This window comes from Larus michahellis, chromosome W, assembly GCF_964199755.1.
Source record: "Larus michahellis chromosome W, bLarMic1.1, whole genome shotgun sequence".
NCBI lineage: Eukaryota > Metazoa > Chordata > Aves > Charadriiformes > Laridae > Larus > Larus michahellis.
Genome location: NC_133929.1, coordinates 23,785,547 through 23,801,766, shown reverse-complemented (window position 1 = coordinate 23,801,766; position 16,220 = coordinate 23,785,547). Strand labels below are relative to the sequence as shown.

Genomic DNA, 16,220 nt, shown 5'->3' with positions numbered 1-16,220 from the left:
GGGCCATCACAAGAACAGGAGGAAGAGGCAGAACCAGAGATAATCACCCGATCCCTATCCTTGAGTGAGCTGCGGGATATGCAGAAAGATTTCAGCCGACTTCTGGGTGAGCACATTGTCACCTGGTTGCTCTGATGCTGGGATAACCAGGGCCAGTAGCTTGGAATTAGAGGGTAGGGAAGCCAGGCAGCTGGGATCCCTGTCTAGGGAAGGGGGCATTGGCAAGGCGATTGGAAGGAGGGCACAAGCCCTCAGCCTCTGGAGGCGACGCCTATCAGGCATGAGAGAAAGGTATCCCTTCAGTGAAGATGTTGTATGTCATCCAGGCAAGTGGACCACCATGGAAAGCGGTATCCAGTACCTGAGGAGATTAGCTATGCGGGAGATGATTTATTAAGAACTGGACGATGCACAGTTACCCACAGATCCAGATGAGTTCAAATGCAGATGGCCCATGCGACAGAAGTTTGTACGAAGTGCACCATTGTCATATGCCAGCTCATTGGCAGCGATGGACTGCAAAGGCAGAGAGGGACCAATGGTGGATGAGGTGGTTGGCAGACTATGGCGATATGAAGAAAGTCTCTCTTCCTCCCTCGTTTTGGCTGTGGAGAAACTGTCCTAGAAGGTCCAGCAACTTGAAGAGAATATGTCCTACTCCCCACCTGTATGGGCCAGCATCTCAGCTAATAGGAGTAGGCGTTTCTGTACGAGAGAGGGAGAATATAGAGGGTACACACCATGAGGCACCCTGTGGTTCAACCTGCGTGACCACGGGGAGGACAGGAGGAAGTGGGATGGACAACCTACTTCGATCCTGCGGGCATGGGTATAGGAGTTGCAAGGAAGGACAACCGCTAAAGGGGATCCCTCCAGGAAAATTGCTGTCCCGGTTTCCAGCGGGCAGTTCCCCAGACAAAGCAGAAGGCCTGATCTTGCTTCTGATCCTCTTGAAGGGACTTCCAAGTCATTTCTGCAAGAAGTGAGTAATGGGTACTATGACTAGGATTAGAGGGGCCCTGCCTCCGGCCAGGTGGAAGAAAGGGACGACCAGGTTTATTGGACTGTATGGATTCAATGGCCTGGCACATGAGACCTACAGGTGCATAAGGTTCTAGTGGACTCCGGTGCACAGTGTATCCTGATACCATCAAGCTATGGGCATTTGTATTTCTGGAGTGACAGGGGGATCCCAAGAGTTACCTATATTGGAAGCTGAAGTGAGCCTAACTGGGAATGAGTGGCAAAAGCGCACCCCATTGTGTCTGGCCCAGAGGAGCCTTCTGTTGTGGGGTTGTTGAGGGTCGAAGAACAACAGGTGCCAATCGCTACCACAACAATGCATCAGCAGCAATATTGCGCCAACCGAGACTCTCTGATTCCCATCCATAAGCTGATCCATCAACTAGAGGTTCAAGGAGTGATCAGCAAGACTCGCTCACCCTTTAACAGTCCCATATGGCCAGTGCAAAAAATCTAATGGAGAGTGGAGGCTAACAGCGAACTGTTGTAGCCTGAATGAAGTCACACCACCACTGAGTGCTGCCGTGCAGGACATGCTAGAACTTCAATACAAACTGGAGTCCAAGGCAGCCAAGTGGCACGCAACAATTGATATCACTAACACATTCTTCTCATTCCCTTTGGCAGCAGAGTGCAGGCCACAGGTTGCTTTCACTGGGAGGAGTATCCAGTATACCAACAATCAATTGCCACTGGGGTGGAAACGTGGCCCTACTTAGGTGTTGTGGGTTTTTGGTAGGATGCATGTTCCAAATTACAGTCTGATTGTAAGCCTTCTCTATCAAGTGACCTGGAAGAAGAATGATTTTAAATGGGGCCCTGAGTAACAACAAGCCTTTGACCAAATTAAACAGGAAAATACTTCATGCGGTAGCCCTTGGTCCAGTCTGGGCAGGGCAAGATATTAAAAATGTGCTCTACACCGCAGCCGGGGAGAACGGCCCTACCTGGAGCCTCTGGCAGAAAGCACCAGGGGAGACTCGAGGTCGACCCCTGGGGTTTTGGAGTTGGGGATACAGAGGATCCGAAGCCCGCTACACTCCAACAGAAAAAGAGATATTGGCAGCATATGAAGGGGTTCGAGCTGCTTTGGAAAGTGGTTGGTACAGGAGCACAGCTCCTCTTAGCACCTCGACTGCCGGTGCTGGGCTGGATGGTCAGAAAAAGGGTCCCTACCACACATCATGCAACCGATGCTACATGGAGTAAGTGGGTCACACTGATTGCACAGTGGGCTCGAATGGGAAACCCCAGTCGCCCAGGAATTCTTGAAGTGGTCATGGGCTGGCCAGAAGGCAAACATATTGGAGTATCTCCAGAGGAGGAGGTGATGCGTGCGGAAGAGGCCCCACCATATAATAAACTGCCAGGAAATGAGAAGAAATATGCCCTCTTCACTGATGGGTCCTGCCGGATTGTGGGAAAGCATCGAAAGTGGAAGGCTGCTGTGTGGAGTCCTACACGACAAGTTGCAGAAGCCAGTGAAGGACAAGGTGAATCGAGCCAGTTTGCAGAGGTGAAAGCCATTCAGCTGGCTTTGGATGTTGCCGAGCGAGAAAAATGGCCAGTACTTTATCTCTACACTGACTCATGGATGGTGGCAAATGCTCTGTGGGGGTGGTTACAGCAGTGGAAGCAGGGCAACTGGCAGCACAGGGGCAAACCCATCTGGGCTGTCCCATTGTGACAAGATATTGCTGCCCGGATAGAGAATCTGGTTGTGAAAGTGTATCATGTAGATGCCCATGTACCCAAGAATCGGGCCACGGAGGAACATCAGAACAACCAGCAGGTGGATTGGGCTGCTAGGATTGAAGTGGCTCAGGTGGATCTGGACTGGCAACGTAAAGGTGAACTATTCATAGCTCGATGGACCCATGACACCTCAGGCCATCAAGGAAGAGATGCGACATATAGATGGGCTCGTGACCGAGGGGTGGACTTGGCCATGGACGCTATTGCACAGGTCATCCATGAATGTGAGACATGTGCTGCAATCAAGCAAGCCAAGCGTTTGAAGCCTCTTTGGTATGGAGGACAATGGCTGAAATATAAATATGGGGAGGCCTGGCAGATTGATTGTATCACACTGCCACAAACCCGTCAAGGCAAGCACCATGTGCTCATGATGGTGGAAGCAACCACTGGATGGCTGGAAACATACCCTGTGCCCCATGCCACTGCCAGGAACACTATCCTGGGCCTTGAAAACCAAGTCCTGTGGCGACATGGTACCCCAGAGAGAATTGAGTCGGACAACGGGACTCATTTCCAAAACAGCCTCATAGACACCTGGGCCAAAGAGCATGGCATTGAGTGGGTATATCACATCCCCTATCACGCACCAGCCTCTGGGAAGATAGAACGATACAATGGACTGTTAAAAACTACACTGAGAGCAATGGGTGGTGGGACTTTAAAACATTGGGATGCACATTTAGCAAAGGCTACCTGGCTAGTTAACACCAGGGGATCTACCAATCGAGCTGGCCCTGCCCAATCAAAACTTCCACATACCATAGGAGGGGATAAAGTCCCCCTAGTGCACATGAAGAATATGTTAGGGAAGACAGTCTGGGTTAGTCCTGCCTCAGGCAAAGGCCAACCCATCCGTGGGAATGCTTTTGCCCAAGGACCTGGGTGCACTTGGTGGGTGATGTGGAAGGATGGGGAGGTCCAATGTGTACCTCATGGGAACCTGATTTTGGGTGAGAATAGCCCATGAATCAAACTATGACATTAATTGCTAAATAACCCTGCCACTGTATGTCATTATTACTATAATTGCTATATGCCATATCACTGGTATTGTGGTAAGAATCACCGAAAATAATGAAGGATGAACTTTGAAACAGAGTGAAGTGGAGTGGTGATGGGATCAGAACTGACCTCATCAGCTGGCACCCAGTAACTTATTCGAGATCGACATATTCAACCTGCAGACCGTGGCCTTCAGCCACACCAGATACACCAGCCCGAGCTCTCTATAAAGTGTTGCCTGGCAAGGTCATGGAGCAGATCCTCCTGGAATCTCTGCTAAGGCACGTGCAAAATAAGGAGGGGATTGGTGACAGCTAGCATGGCTTCACCAAAGGGCAAGTCATGCCTGACAAATCTGGTGGCCTTCTACGATGGTGTTACAGCTTTGGTAGATAAGGGGAGAGCAAACAACATCATCTACCTGGACTTGTGCAAAGCATTTGACACTGTCCCGTATGACATCCTGGTCTCTAAATTGGAAAGGCGTGGATTTGAGGGATGGACCACTTGGTGGATAAGGAACTGGCTAGATGGCTGCACTCAAATGGCTGCAGTCAATGGCTCGATGTCCAAGTGGAGACCAGTGACGAGTGGCGTTCCTCAGGGGTCTGTACTGGAACCAGTGTTATTTAACATCTTTGTCAGAGACATGGACAGCGGGATTGAGTGCACCCTCAGAGAGTTTGCTGACGACACCAGGCTGTGTGTCACGGTCAACACGCTGGAGGGAAGGGATGCCATCCAGAGGGACCTGGACAGGCTTGAGAGGTAGACCTGTGCAAACCTCATGAAGTTCAACCAGGCCAAGTGCAAGGTCCTGCACCTGGGTCAGGGCAATCCCAAGCAGAAATACAGGCTGGTAGCAGAATGGCTTGAGAGCAGCCCTGAGAAGGACTTGGTGGTGCTGGTGGACGAGAAGCTCAACATGAGCAGGCAATGCGCACTTGCAGCCCAGAAGGCCAACCGCGTCCTGGGCTGCATCAGAAGCAGCATGGCCAGCAGGTCGAGGGAGGTGATTCTGCCCCTCTACTCTGCTCTGGTGAGACCCCACCTGGAGTACTGTGTCCAGCTCTGGAGTCCCCAACATAAGAAGGACATGGACCTGTTGCAATGGGTCCAGAGGAGGGCCACAAAGATGATCAGAGGGCTGGAGCACCTCTCCTACGAGGACAGGCTGAGAGAGTTGGGGGTTGTTCAGCCTGGAGAAGAGATGGCTCTGAGGAGACCTTGTAGCAGCCTTCCAGTACCTAAAGGGGGCCTACAGGAAAGATGGGGAGGGACTCTTTATGAGGGAGTGTAGCGATAGGACAAGGGGTAATGGTTTTAAACTGGAAAGTGTAGGTTTAGATTGGATATTAGGAAGAAGTTCTTTACAATGAGGGTGGTGAGACACTGGAACAGGTTGCCCAGAGAAATTGTGGAGGCCCCATCCCTGGAAGTGTTCAAGGCCAGGTTGGATGGGGCTTTGAGCAGCCTGGTCTAGTGGGAGGTGTCCCCGCCCATGGCAGGGGGGTTGCAACTAGATGATCCTTAAGGTCCCTTCCAACCCAAACCATTCTATGATTCTATGCAACAGGCCAGCACCCTATGCCATCTTTCCTGCCCTGAAAGACTGTTGTAACAGGTGGAGCTGAAAAGTCATGGATTAAATTAACTCAATGGACATTTTAGAGGGATGGCCCATAGACTAATGGAATGATATGTTTGTGTATATACATATATATCTCGTAGGCAGGGATAAGTGGTGGTGTTTAATTGGAAAGTGTAAGATCTGGGCATGGCATAGATGGTATAGAATAAGGGGTGGATAATGTCCTGGTTCTGGTGGGGATAGGGTTAATTTTCACAAGGAGATAGGATGGGACACAGATGACCCAAAGTAGCCAAAGGGTTATTTGATACCATGTGACATCCTGCCCAATGTATGTAGCTGGGGGAGGGGCAGGAATTGCTGCTCTGGAGCAGGCTGAGCTTTCTGGCTTCTGATTGGTGAGCGGATATACCTTAATGGTGTTTTTTATATTACTTTATCAGTATTATTGTTGTTGTTTTTCCCTTTCCTTTGCTGTTCTGTTAAACTGTCTTTATCTCAACCCATGAGTTTTGCGTTTTTTCTTTTGATTCTCCCCCTGTCCTGCCACGGGGGCGGGGGGGTGAGAAGTGAGCGTAGGATTGCGTGGTTCTTTGTTGTCAGCTGGGAGTAAACCAGGACACCATAACTTGCTGTTGTTTCTTCTCAACACTAGTCTTGATGCATGTCTTGTTGCAAGGGATCTGTTGTTCTGACCTTGACAAGAGTACTTGCATAGGTTCCTCCTTTTCTATCTCTTTATGTGCTTCATCTACCATACCTTGGGCCTCATACCTATTTTGTAAGTGTATCTGAGAGGGTAAGGAGGGGTTTCTCTTTCAGCTCCATACAGAGTATTGTGGCATAATTAGAAAGTGTGCAGATAGAAACTGTAAGATTTAGATGTCAGTGATGTGTGCAGTCTTCTGGACAGAAGCTTATTTATTTGCTACCCAAGTTACAGATCTACAATGAGCAAGTGAAGCTATTCCATGGTAAAGAAACAAGAAGTGTTTTTGAAACTTTGTTTTTAAGAAGGCTAAGTTACTTTCAGTACAATGCATGTTATAGTTGCCTGCATTATAAAGGATACGATAAGAAATCAGTCAAGAGTCACAGAAAAAAAAAGTCTACAAATTTTTACAGCAGTTGATAAAACTTCTTCCGTACTCAGTGCCATCTATCACTGTAGGGAAACTAAGTTCCAGGATTATCATGGGTGGTCAGGATGACTGTTACTGAAAGATTACGGAGACGATGTTGATGGCTGTATTTGCTCTTTGTAGAGGCCTTATTTCCTTTGATGTTATCTGATTTATCTGGATGAACGTCAATATTTCCTGTTCAATAATGATACAGTAACCTTCCCAAATCAGTGGAGATTCTCTTTTTATCTCACAGGTTTTACATATTCCTGCCATACAAAAAGAATCAACTATAGGAAGTCAGTTATTTTTTCCTGAATTACTGCACAGCCCTAGATTTAGACTCAAAATTTGCCTATGTATTTCTCTGTTTTAAAAGAATGTTCTGAAATTCAGTTCATTCCCAAAGATAATTTCTGAAGGTTATTGTATGATTTACTACATTGACAGCATTTTGTAGAATAGACCTTCTCAACCTTCTTGACTGGTTCAGTAAGCAGATCATACCTTTCTGTCTTTGTATTCTTTCCATAAAAACATTTCTTCTGTTACGAGCAAGTCTTTTAAGAGTTTTATTCTCATATGTATAATGGCTCAAGCCTTCTTTGATAGGAAATATTCCAGACTGACTTCAACAGTAATAGGCACAACTCTCTGTATAACGGGTGAAGTTTTGTCTGAAGTCTAAGTATCCAACACAATGTGGTACGTGTTCAATGTGTGATACCTGTTCAAAACTGTTAATGACTGTGGTAGAATGAAACTGTTGCAGAATGCTTCATCTTTTTCAATTTCTTTTTACCTCAGTACGTAGGTATTGTAGCTTCTAAGCCCCTTTGTTGCTAGAGGCTTAGCCATTATTAGACATTTCGGAAATACGTGAAATTATTGCCAGAACATGTACTCTTAAAATGCAACTCCTAGGCCTTACTGTCAACACCTTTTGGGAATTTCCTTCAGGAGGAAGATACTTTCAAATAGCTCTTTATAGTGCTGCCTAGGAGAGGGAAAAACTTTACTTTTGATTTTTCATTTACTGGATTCTAAGTACATTGAATGTAATGCGCTGAAATCCTTCTGACTTCCTCAAGTCTACCCAAAGATAAAAAGAACCACCTTATGTGTTGCTGCAGTGTTATTTTTCAGCATGAGAAATACTGAATTAATACAAATCAGAATAATCTTGTCAAATTTACTTAAAAGTTTAGGACAAGGGAGAATCAAATCTCTGTCCTCTATTTGAAGTGTAACTGAAAAAACGGTAAATGTTCCATTGTTGCAACTTCAGAAGTATTCATTTAAGAGATAATTCAAGAGTAAGATGTCTGTAAGATCTTTTGGAAAAGTTTTGAGCTGCCTCTAACATTTGTAGAAATAAAAATGCAGCCTGTATTTCCAGTGAGTGGTAGTCATTGCCTTAAAAGAAATCAGTATCTAACAGTTTCTGCTATACATTACACTGAGACAGTCTTGTAAATTATTGTCTGAAGAGACAGTAATTGGGAGAAGCATGTGTGTGTGGAGGGGGCATCACAAGAATAGGAATCTCTGGTGGAAGGCAAGTGAGAGATCTTCGTAGGGTCTAAGCCAGGTCTTTAGTACAAGTGATTGAGTGTGGTGTCTAATTTGAGGAGGGGAAATGAAGTAGTGAAAAGATCTTGAGAATCAGGATGAGTCAAAACAGGGCTTCCCAATATTGTGGATTTTATTGGCAGAATATGGAGTTGTTGCTGGTGGTCAAGAAAGGGTAAGATAAATCCATTTTATACCCTGCTCTACATACAGAGGTTATAGGACTTTGCACAGAATGTACTAGGGAGAGAAAAGAAGTATAGTAGTCTGTGCAAAGAAGTCATCAGTAAAGGCACACCTTTCATTTGAATTGAAGCTTTGCTAGAGGTATCAGTTCTTTTTTTTTTTTTTTTTTTTCATCTACAGTTCAGTACATTGCTTAAAGATTCTTATTGTTCCTTAAAATATCTGATAGCTATTTAAGCTTCAGAATAAAGCTGCTTTCTTGTTTAGTGGTGTATTTTGAATGAAGCACATGGGGACTTGTATTCCACTTAGTATTTGAGTGCTGTTAGAAGTATTGACCTATGATGACCTAAACCAGAATGACTAATAATAATCTCAGTCACTGCTTTCTGAAGATCAGTATTCCTCAGTGGATGAATGGGATCAGATAAATTATTGCTTTGTTTAACAAGAGGAGGCTGGCCCTATTGGTCCAGCCAATAGGCTTTTTTTTTTTGTTTGGTTGGTTTTGTTTTTCACACTAGTATTCCTTTTTAAGCCAAAAATTATAGCTCAAAATTATAATTGGGACAGGTTGAAAAGCTTCTCTGTTTTTCAAAGCTTTTTCTGCGCTAACAGTTATGGGGAGCTAGTTTAATTTGAGGAACAAAAAATTTCATGTGATTAATTGGAGAATGTTTTTAATAAAAAACGTCCTCTTAAAAAATTTCTCTAGGTATACTCAAAACCTGAAATGGGTGCATGTAGGAGTAAAAATTCATACATTTAAAAAAAAAAAAAAAGAGGGGAGATGAGGCAGGGAATGATAAAAAAAATGCTCTGAGAGACACTTAGTGGTTTTTAGATAGTGATGAGTGGGAGAGGTTGGAATGAGTTTACCTAAAATAAAATAAAAAGTTGAAAATTAACTGTGAGAATTAAAGTTAAAGAGGTTGTGTATGTTTTGATTTTTTTAATATATATATATTTAATTAAAAACGTGTGGCTGAAATGGCTAATGCCTCTACACTTATTAAGTCTTCATCACTGGACCTTATTAAGAATCTTTTTGATATTTCCTTTTTCTGTAGTCAACTTGCTTTCATTGACTATTTTCTAATAGTTGATATTCTGAACTTTCAGGTACTATTTATATTTATTCTTTTTTGGTGGTGGGTTTTTTTGTTCCATCTTCTCTGAAATGATCCCTTCTTTACCTGCAGTGGACAGCTAAAATTCCTAGGAAATACACTGTGACTATCTGGATTACAACTTAATGTAGGAACGATGTGCTTCCTATCAATCTCACAGACCTTTTGTGAAGACTGATATATGTACAAATACATATTAAAATTATGTAGGTTATATTTAGTGTATTTTTATATAAACATGGAACAACATAACTGTTCAGTTTTTCTGAATTATTATTCTAGGATCAAGACAACCTTTAATCCAACAATCTCAGCCTCCACCTTATTCATCACCTAGAGATGTTCCCCCAGACATATTGTTAGATTCTCCAGAAAGAAAGCAAAAGAAACAAAAGAAAATGAAGTTAGGCAAGGATGAAAAAGACCAGACTGAAAAAGCTGCAATGTATGATATCATTAGTTCTCCTTCCAAGGACTCTACTAAGCTTACATTAAGACTCTCTCGTGTAAGATCTTCGGATATGGACCAGCAGGATGATATGCTTTCTGGTTTGGAAAACAGCAGTGTGTCAGAGGGTGATATTCCTTTTAATGTGCAGTACCCAGGACAGACTTCTAAAACACCCGTTACTCCACAGGATGTTAACCGCCCACTAAACGCTGCTCAGTGTTTGCCGCAGCACGAACAGACAGCTTTCCTTCAGGCACAACAAGTGACTGTTTTACAACAGAACACTTCAGTTGCTGCAAAACAACCTCAAACTCCTGTGGTACAGACACAGCAACAGGTTTCGCAACAAGGAACTATAACGTCATATGATGAAGTAGAATTGGATGCATTGGCTGAAATTGAGCGGATAGAACGTGAATCAGCTATTGAAAGGGAGCGATTTTCAAAAGAAGTGCAAGATAAAGGTAAAAGGATTGTGTGTGTGTATACACTATATATATTATATAAATATATATGCGTATAAATCTCATATATATATATATATATATATATATAAAAACCTTACTGTCATTGTCACATAGTTCGATTCTGTTTACTCAGTGTAGGTGGTTCTATGACATTCATCTCCATTCCCCTCCAACAATGAGCTCTCATATATGCATATTTTTAATATCTGGTATTCTTTATTTGGAATCTTAATGGATGGAAAGTGAAGTTCTTATGTTTCAAAATTCTTTTTAAGCTACTCTTATTTTGAACCATGAGACTGAATGAAATACAATTGATGTTTATAGTTTCTTAAAATCCCAGAAGTATCATAAGTAAAAATTTGTAATAAGTTTTGGTAGCTGAATTATAAATTAACTATGCATGTTGCCTAATTTAAGAAAATACAGGAAAACTCTTTTATGCCATTTCTATTCATATCCCAATTTGAACCTAACGTGAAGGAGGTGTTAGACTAAAATCACATCTGTCCTTTTAAAGGCACTGTAATGATTTGGTAATATATACTACTATATTGTCTTCAGTGTTTTGTTCAACTGGATGTTCATTATTATGTAGGCATTACAAGTTTTGGAGAGCTACCATATATCTGTATGGACTCTAGCACACAACCAGATGAGCCTCTGAAATGTTTGCTCTTCATTTCAGTAGCTATACTGGTTGTCTTAACTGATTTCCTCTTTGATTTTTTTTTTTTTTTCCTTTTCCTCTCCTTTTTCTCCCCTTCTTTATTTTTCTGTTGTTAAATGGTTTGAAGGTCTTAGGCTTCAGAAATATTAGAAGTGAATACAAAACCCACATATAAATCTTGAAGATAAGATGCGGTTTATAAAGTAGACAGTGCTGGGTTAACATAAGTATTTTTCAGAAGCTTCCTCTGTGCTGTGTTTAACTTCTGAGGAAAAAAAATCTTTTATAGTATAATGCTAATTTATTAGATACTCCCAAGAAAAATCTTGCAGAGTAGAAAATGGTGGAGATTCTGATTTTGGAAGTCCATAGGTTAAAATGGTTAATTTTGGACATACTTGCATGGAGGCAACTGAATTTACATATGGTTTTGGTCTTTAACAAGCAGAGAGCGCACAAGTTTTCTCCCTATTCAAAGATTTATTTCTTTTTTTTTTTTTTCTGTTTTTAAAGATGCCTGGAGAGAGAGAGGACGTGTGTGAGTTTGTTGTGTTTCTGTGTGTGTAAACATTCTTGTTGCAATTACTAAAAGGATTAACTTTTTAGGTATTTCTTATTTGGTAACTAAATCAAGTCTTGTTAGAAAACATTGTTTGTGAATATACGGAGAAAATGGGTGCTCACCTCAAGAGATCTCTACTGCTTTTAATTGTGATTTAAGGAAATGGTGGAATTTGTTACTTTGCTTACATCTCTTTACTAATTTTAAATTTATTTATGGAGAGCTTGTGGTTTGTCTCCTACTACTTAAAAAGCTACTTTTATATCCCCGCACTTCAAGTAGATTTTCCAGCACGTTTTATCTGAGAAGCATCTCAAAAAATGCAGTGTATTTTTGATGGTGCACAGCAGCCTTCAAGCACTTAGAGCAAGACTAAAACACTCTTCTTCTTTTGTTCTAGCTTTCAGGAGATGTTGAAGATTAGTTGTGAAGTTTGTTTACCGTGATTACATAGCCATGGGTAGACTCTGATGTGTTTCTTTTGGGGAAAGCAGTGATTTTTTTTTTTTTTTGATAGAATGTGTTTTCTCCCTTTCACCACTGCTCAATAACCATCTTACCAAGTAAGGATTCCAACCTTATGCTTCCCTTCTACCTGCATCCTCTGCGAGGTCTCAGTTCTTCCTAAATTCCTGCAATTGCTATGGATCAGGTGTAAGAGTTGCTGCATTATACTGGGACAAATGATCACCATCTATTCACTGGTGGCAAATTGCCCCTATGCTAGACGGTGGCTCTTTTCACTTTAGCTGTTGAGGTTTCAGCCATGAAAGAACAGTATTGAGTAGAAGGATTTTTAGCAGACTTGGGACAGATTTCCTGGAAAGCTGTGACGTTGGGAGAAACATGTTTCTTATTTTTTGGTAATGCCTTTGCCATTGCTTGTAAATTTGTACTACATCTACAAGTTGATACGCTCTGGGATTGTTCTAGTTACAGCCATTTGGTTTGGTGTGACTGCAGGAGGAAGCTTCCTCTATTGTTCCTATGGGAATATGTCTGTTAGAAATATATCCAGTAATTCCTAAATATGTCATTCATTTTTGTGAAGTTGCTTACTATATTTATGCAAAAGCCTGGCATTTGTGCATTTTAGTACATATACTGTAACTTCAGATCACATTATGTCAAGAAAATAGTGTGATTGTAGCGTGTACTTGATCTAATTAGAATAGGAATGTATAGTGCTAGCTGATGCTGTACATAGCAACCATCCCTCTAGAGATCTTACTCTAGATGCTAGCACATGCTAAAATCTGCATGAAAGCATCTTTGCTGCTTTTGAAATTGAGGCGTGGGAATACATGCTACACTTTCTGTGTAGGCATGCATTGCTGTCTTCCAGAAATTACTTTGAGTAAAACTGTACTTGCAAATTTTCATAGAAGATCATTGATCTCTTCTGTCCTTTTTTGAGATGTGAAATCTCTATAGAACTATACTTCATCAGAGGTTTTCAGATGCTTCTTTTTTAACAGTAAGGCTTTGGATGGATATGACATGCCATGGCCAAGAAGGCCAATGGCATCCTGGAGTGCATCAAGAAGAGTGTGGCCAGCAGGTCGAGGGAGGTCATCCTCCCCCTCTACTCTGCCCTGGTGAGGCCGCACCTGGAGTACTGTGTCCAGTTCTGGGCTCCCCGGTTCAAGAGGGACAGGGAATTGCTGGAGAGGGTGCAGCAAAGGGCTACCAAGATGATTAGGGGATTGGAACATCTCTCTTCTGAAGAAAGGCTGAGGGATTTGGGTTGTCTTAGTCTGTAAAAAAGACGGCTGAGGGGGGATCTTATCAACACTTATAAATACTTAAAGGGTGGGTGTCAGGAGGATGGGGCCAGGCTCTTTTCAGTGGTGCCCGGGGACAGGACAAGAGGTAATGGGCACAAACTTGAGCATAGGAAGTTCCACCGAAACATGAGGAGGAACTTCTTTCCTTTGAGGGTGGCAGAGCACTGGAACAGGCTGCCCAGAGAGGTGGTGGAGTCTCCAACTCTGCAGACATTCAAAACACACCTGGACGCATTCCTGTGCAATCTGCTCTAGGTGACCCTGCTCTGGCAGGGGGGTTGGACTAGATGATCTCCAGAGGTCCCTTCCAACCCTGACCATTCTGGGATTCTGTGACATGTTCTTTCTGAAGTTGGGAAAGTGGAACTGTTTATTCCAGAGGAGAGGTGGAGTTGTTTTTTTGGGAGGTTCTTTCTAAAAATTATATAACTACTACACTTGCCTAAGGCAATGCTAAGGGGTTTTTTTTGGGTTTTGGTTGTTTTTTTTTTTAATGCTGAGGTCCTTTTATAATGTTTGGTACAGGTGGTAAATGGAGATTGAAGTCCTTTGGAAATTATAGTACTTTCTGTAATAATTTCTTAATCCTAATAAAATTATTAAAATATTTATCTTCCACCAAACAAAATCTCTCAAAGTAGGAGGCAGTCTCCATTCCAGAGGTGGAACTAACACAGGGTTTTGCAGAACTGCTGCCTTCTTTGAAAAACAGTGTATCTTTCTGGAACCAGATTGTCATGCTTTTGCTTTCTGAAAAAGGAATTCTTAGTGCAAAAATCACTAATGCAAAATCTGGCAGATTTGACCTAATGTCTATCAGATATGCATAAGGAGAAATTTTATAATATAGACCTTTTGCCTCCATATCTGAGTGCTTTTCAGAGCTCTGTCTCTGATGGGCTGAGAGAGTTGGGGTTGTTCAGCCTGGAGAAGAGAAGGCTCCGAGGAGACCTTATAGCGGCCTTCCAGTACCTGAAGGGGGCCTACAAGAAAGCCAGAGAGAGACTTTTTACAAGGGCATGTAGTGATAGGACAAGGAGTAATGGCTTCAAACTGGAAGAGAGGGTAGGTTTAGATTAGATATCAGGAAGAAAACTCACTATGAGGGTGGTGAGGCGGTGGAACAGGTTGCCCAGGGAAGCTGTGGATGCCCCATCCCTGGAAGTGTTCAAGGCCAGGCTGGATGAGGCTTTGAGCAGCCTGGTCTAGTGGGAGGTGTCCCTGCCCATGGCAGGGGGTGTTGGAACTAGATGATCTTTAAGGTCCCTTCCAACCCGAACCATTCTGTGATTCTGTAGTTCTGTCCTTTTGGTCTATTTGGATCTTGAATTAAATGGAATATATGCTCTTTTCATCATGATAGAAAGGTGCAAAATTTGAAAAAGTTGTGTTTGTCCTTGTCCTCTGTGTGGAAGGACAAGAGTCCATCTCCTCTTCCTACTTTTTCCATCAAGGAAGTCTCTCTGTATTGATTAATTTTGTAAGTAATTTGTCTGTATCTATTAATGAAAGGAATAATTGGAGATTTTGGAGATCAAGGCACTCAGCACCGAAAATTACATTCTAAAACATCTATTATGTTTAATAGCCTCAGAACAAAAAAATAAGTCCATGGAACATGAAAAGCATCAGGTTTTCAGTTCTTATTGCCTCCCTCACAATGTCATCTGTACCCTCATCATATACAAGTTGTCAATCAATACTAGATCATATCTTCTCTTTTGAAAGGATGTGTAATATCACAGATAGGTCCAGCTATTGTTTATCAAGGCTCAGATTATTTGAGTTGTAAAAAAAGTGATTCAGAAGGGTTAATACAGAAAGGGATTATCTTTTTCCACAACAGTCGACAAAAAGTGAACCATCCTCTGCTAAGGTAGATCAGGATACCTTTCTAAAGAAATTAGAAATAATGAAACTTCACGCACGCTTTCTTCTAATCACTGTCAGTAGTCACATATCCTGTACTACTTGGTGCTCTTGAATGCTTTCAAAACAAGCAGAGATCCATATTCTGAACCTGTTTTGTTCACTTAACTGGAGCTGTGCTTAGTTCACAATCTGAAGTTGAGTACCCTAAAAAAGTACAGGAAATCCTGTGGGGTTTTAGAAAATTATGTCCCAGGAATTTCTGTTCTCCTCAGGAATCTTTTTTCCTTGGGGGATGGGGTGGGGAGAAAGAAATGTTGAGGGAGAAATTTCATTTTGGTAGCATCAGTTCTTTTCATTAACTTGTGCTTTGCTACTGTTCCGGATACAAGTGGGTTAATTTTGTTTGTGGTCAAGTAGTTCAAAGCTAGTCAGTCATTTTCAGTCTAAACTTTTCCCAGAACACTACATTAAGTTCTTGTTCATCAAGATTTAGACCTGCTACTGAATTAATTTTCAAGGTTTCTACCTCAAGATCTTTCATGCTTTTCTAAAAACCCCAAATACTGTGAATCAGAAATATTTAAAATGTTAATGTTAAAAGGATCTCTGAGTCTTCTAGGAAGGGGAAAAAGGGAAGATAACCTTGAAAATTATTTGAAAGAAACAACCCATCTTTTTTCAGAGACTTATTTTCAAATTGCTTTAGTTTGTTTTTTTTTTATTTTATACAGATTTGCTAAATTTTAATTTGAGCTCTTCCATACATAGTATTGTGTGTTCACTGTTAAATTTTAGGCTATTTCAAAGACACTTTTATATAATGCAGCTGTCTTAACAGATTAAGGAGTTCTACTTTTACTTGTAAAAGGCACTGTTCTCTGGAGTTTGAGAAGAGTCATGAAATCATTAATCACTAACCGTTTCATTGGGAGGCTAATATTTTATTTTTTTTTTAACTTAAAAGCATTAGAAGCATTTTTTAAATGAGACAAACCTACTTGTTTCTGTGTTTTTTTTGTTTGGTG

The 16,220-nt window shown here is 41.8% G+C and overlaps 1 protein-coding gene across 3 annotated transcripts in view; it reads left to right on the top strand.

Annotated features, from left to right (window-relative positions):
* Positions 1-16,220, top strand: part of LOC141735693 (nipped-B-like protein) — a 174,954-nt gene that overhangs the window by 77,518 nt on the left and 81,216 nt on the right. For 2 of the 3 annotated variants that reach the window (XM_074568782.1, XM_074568783.1), the window contains exon 9: positions 9,669-10,301. The exons of the other annotated variant lie outside the window; for it this stretch is intronic. In XM_074568782.1, the coding sequence (XP_074424883.1) occupies positions 9,669-10,301 (633 nt within the window). The remainder of the gene's footprint in view (positions 1-9,668; positions 10,302-16,220) is intronic. 3 annotated transcript variants of the gene reach the window in all.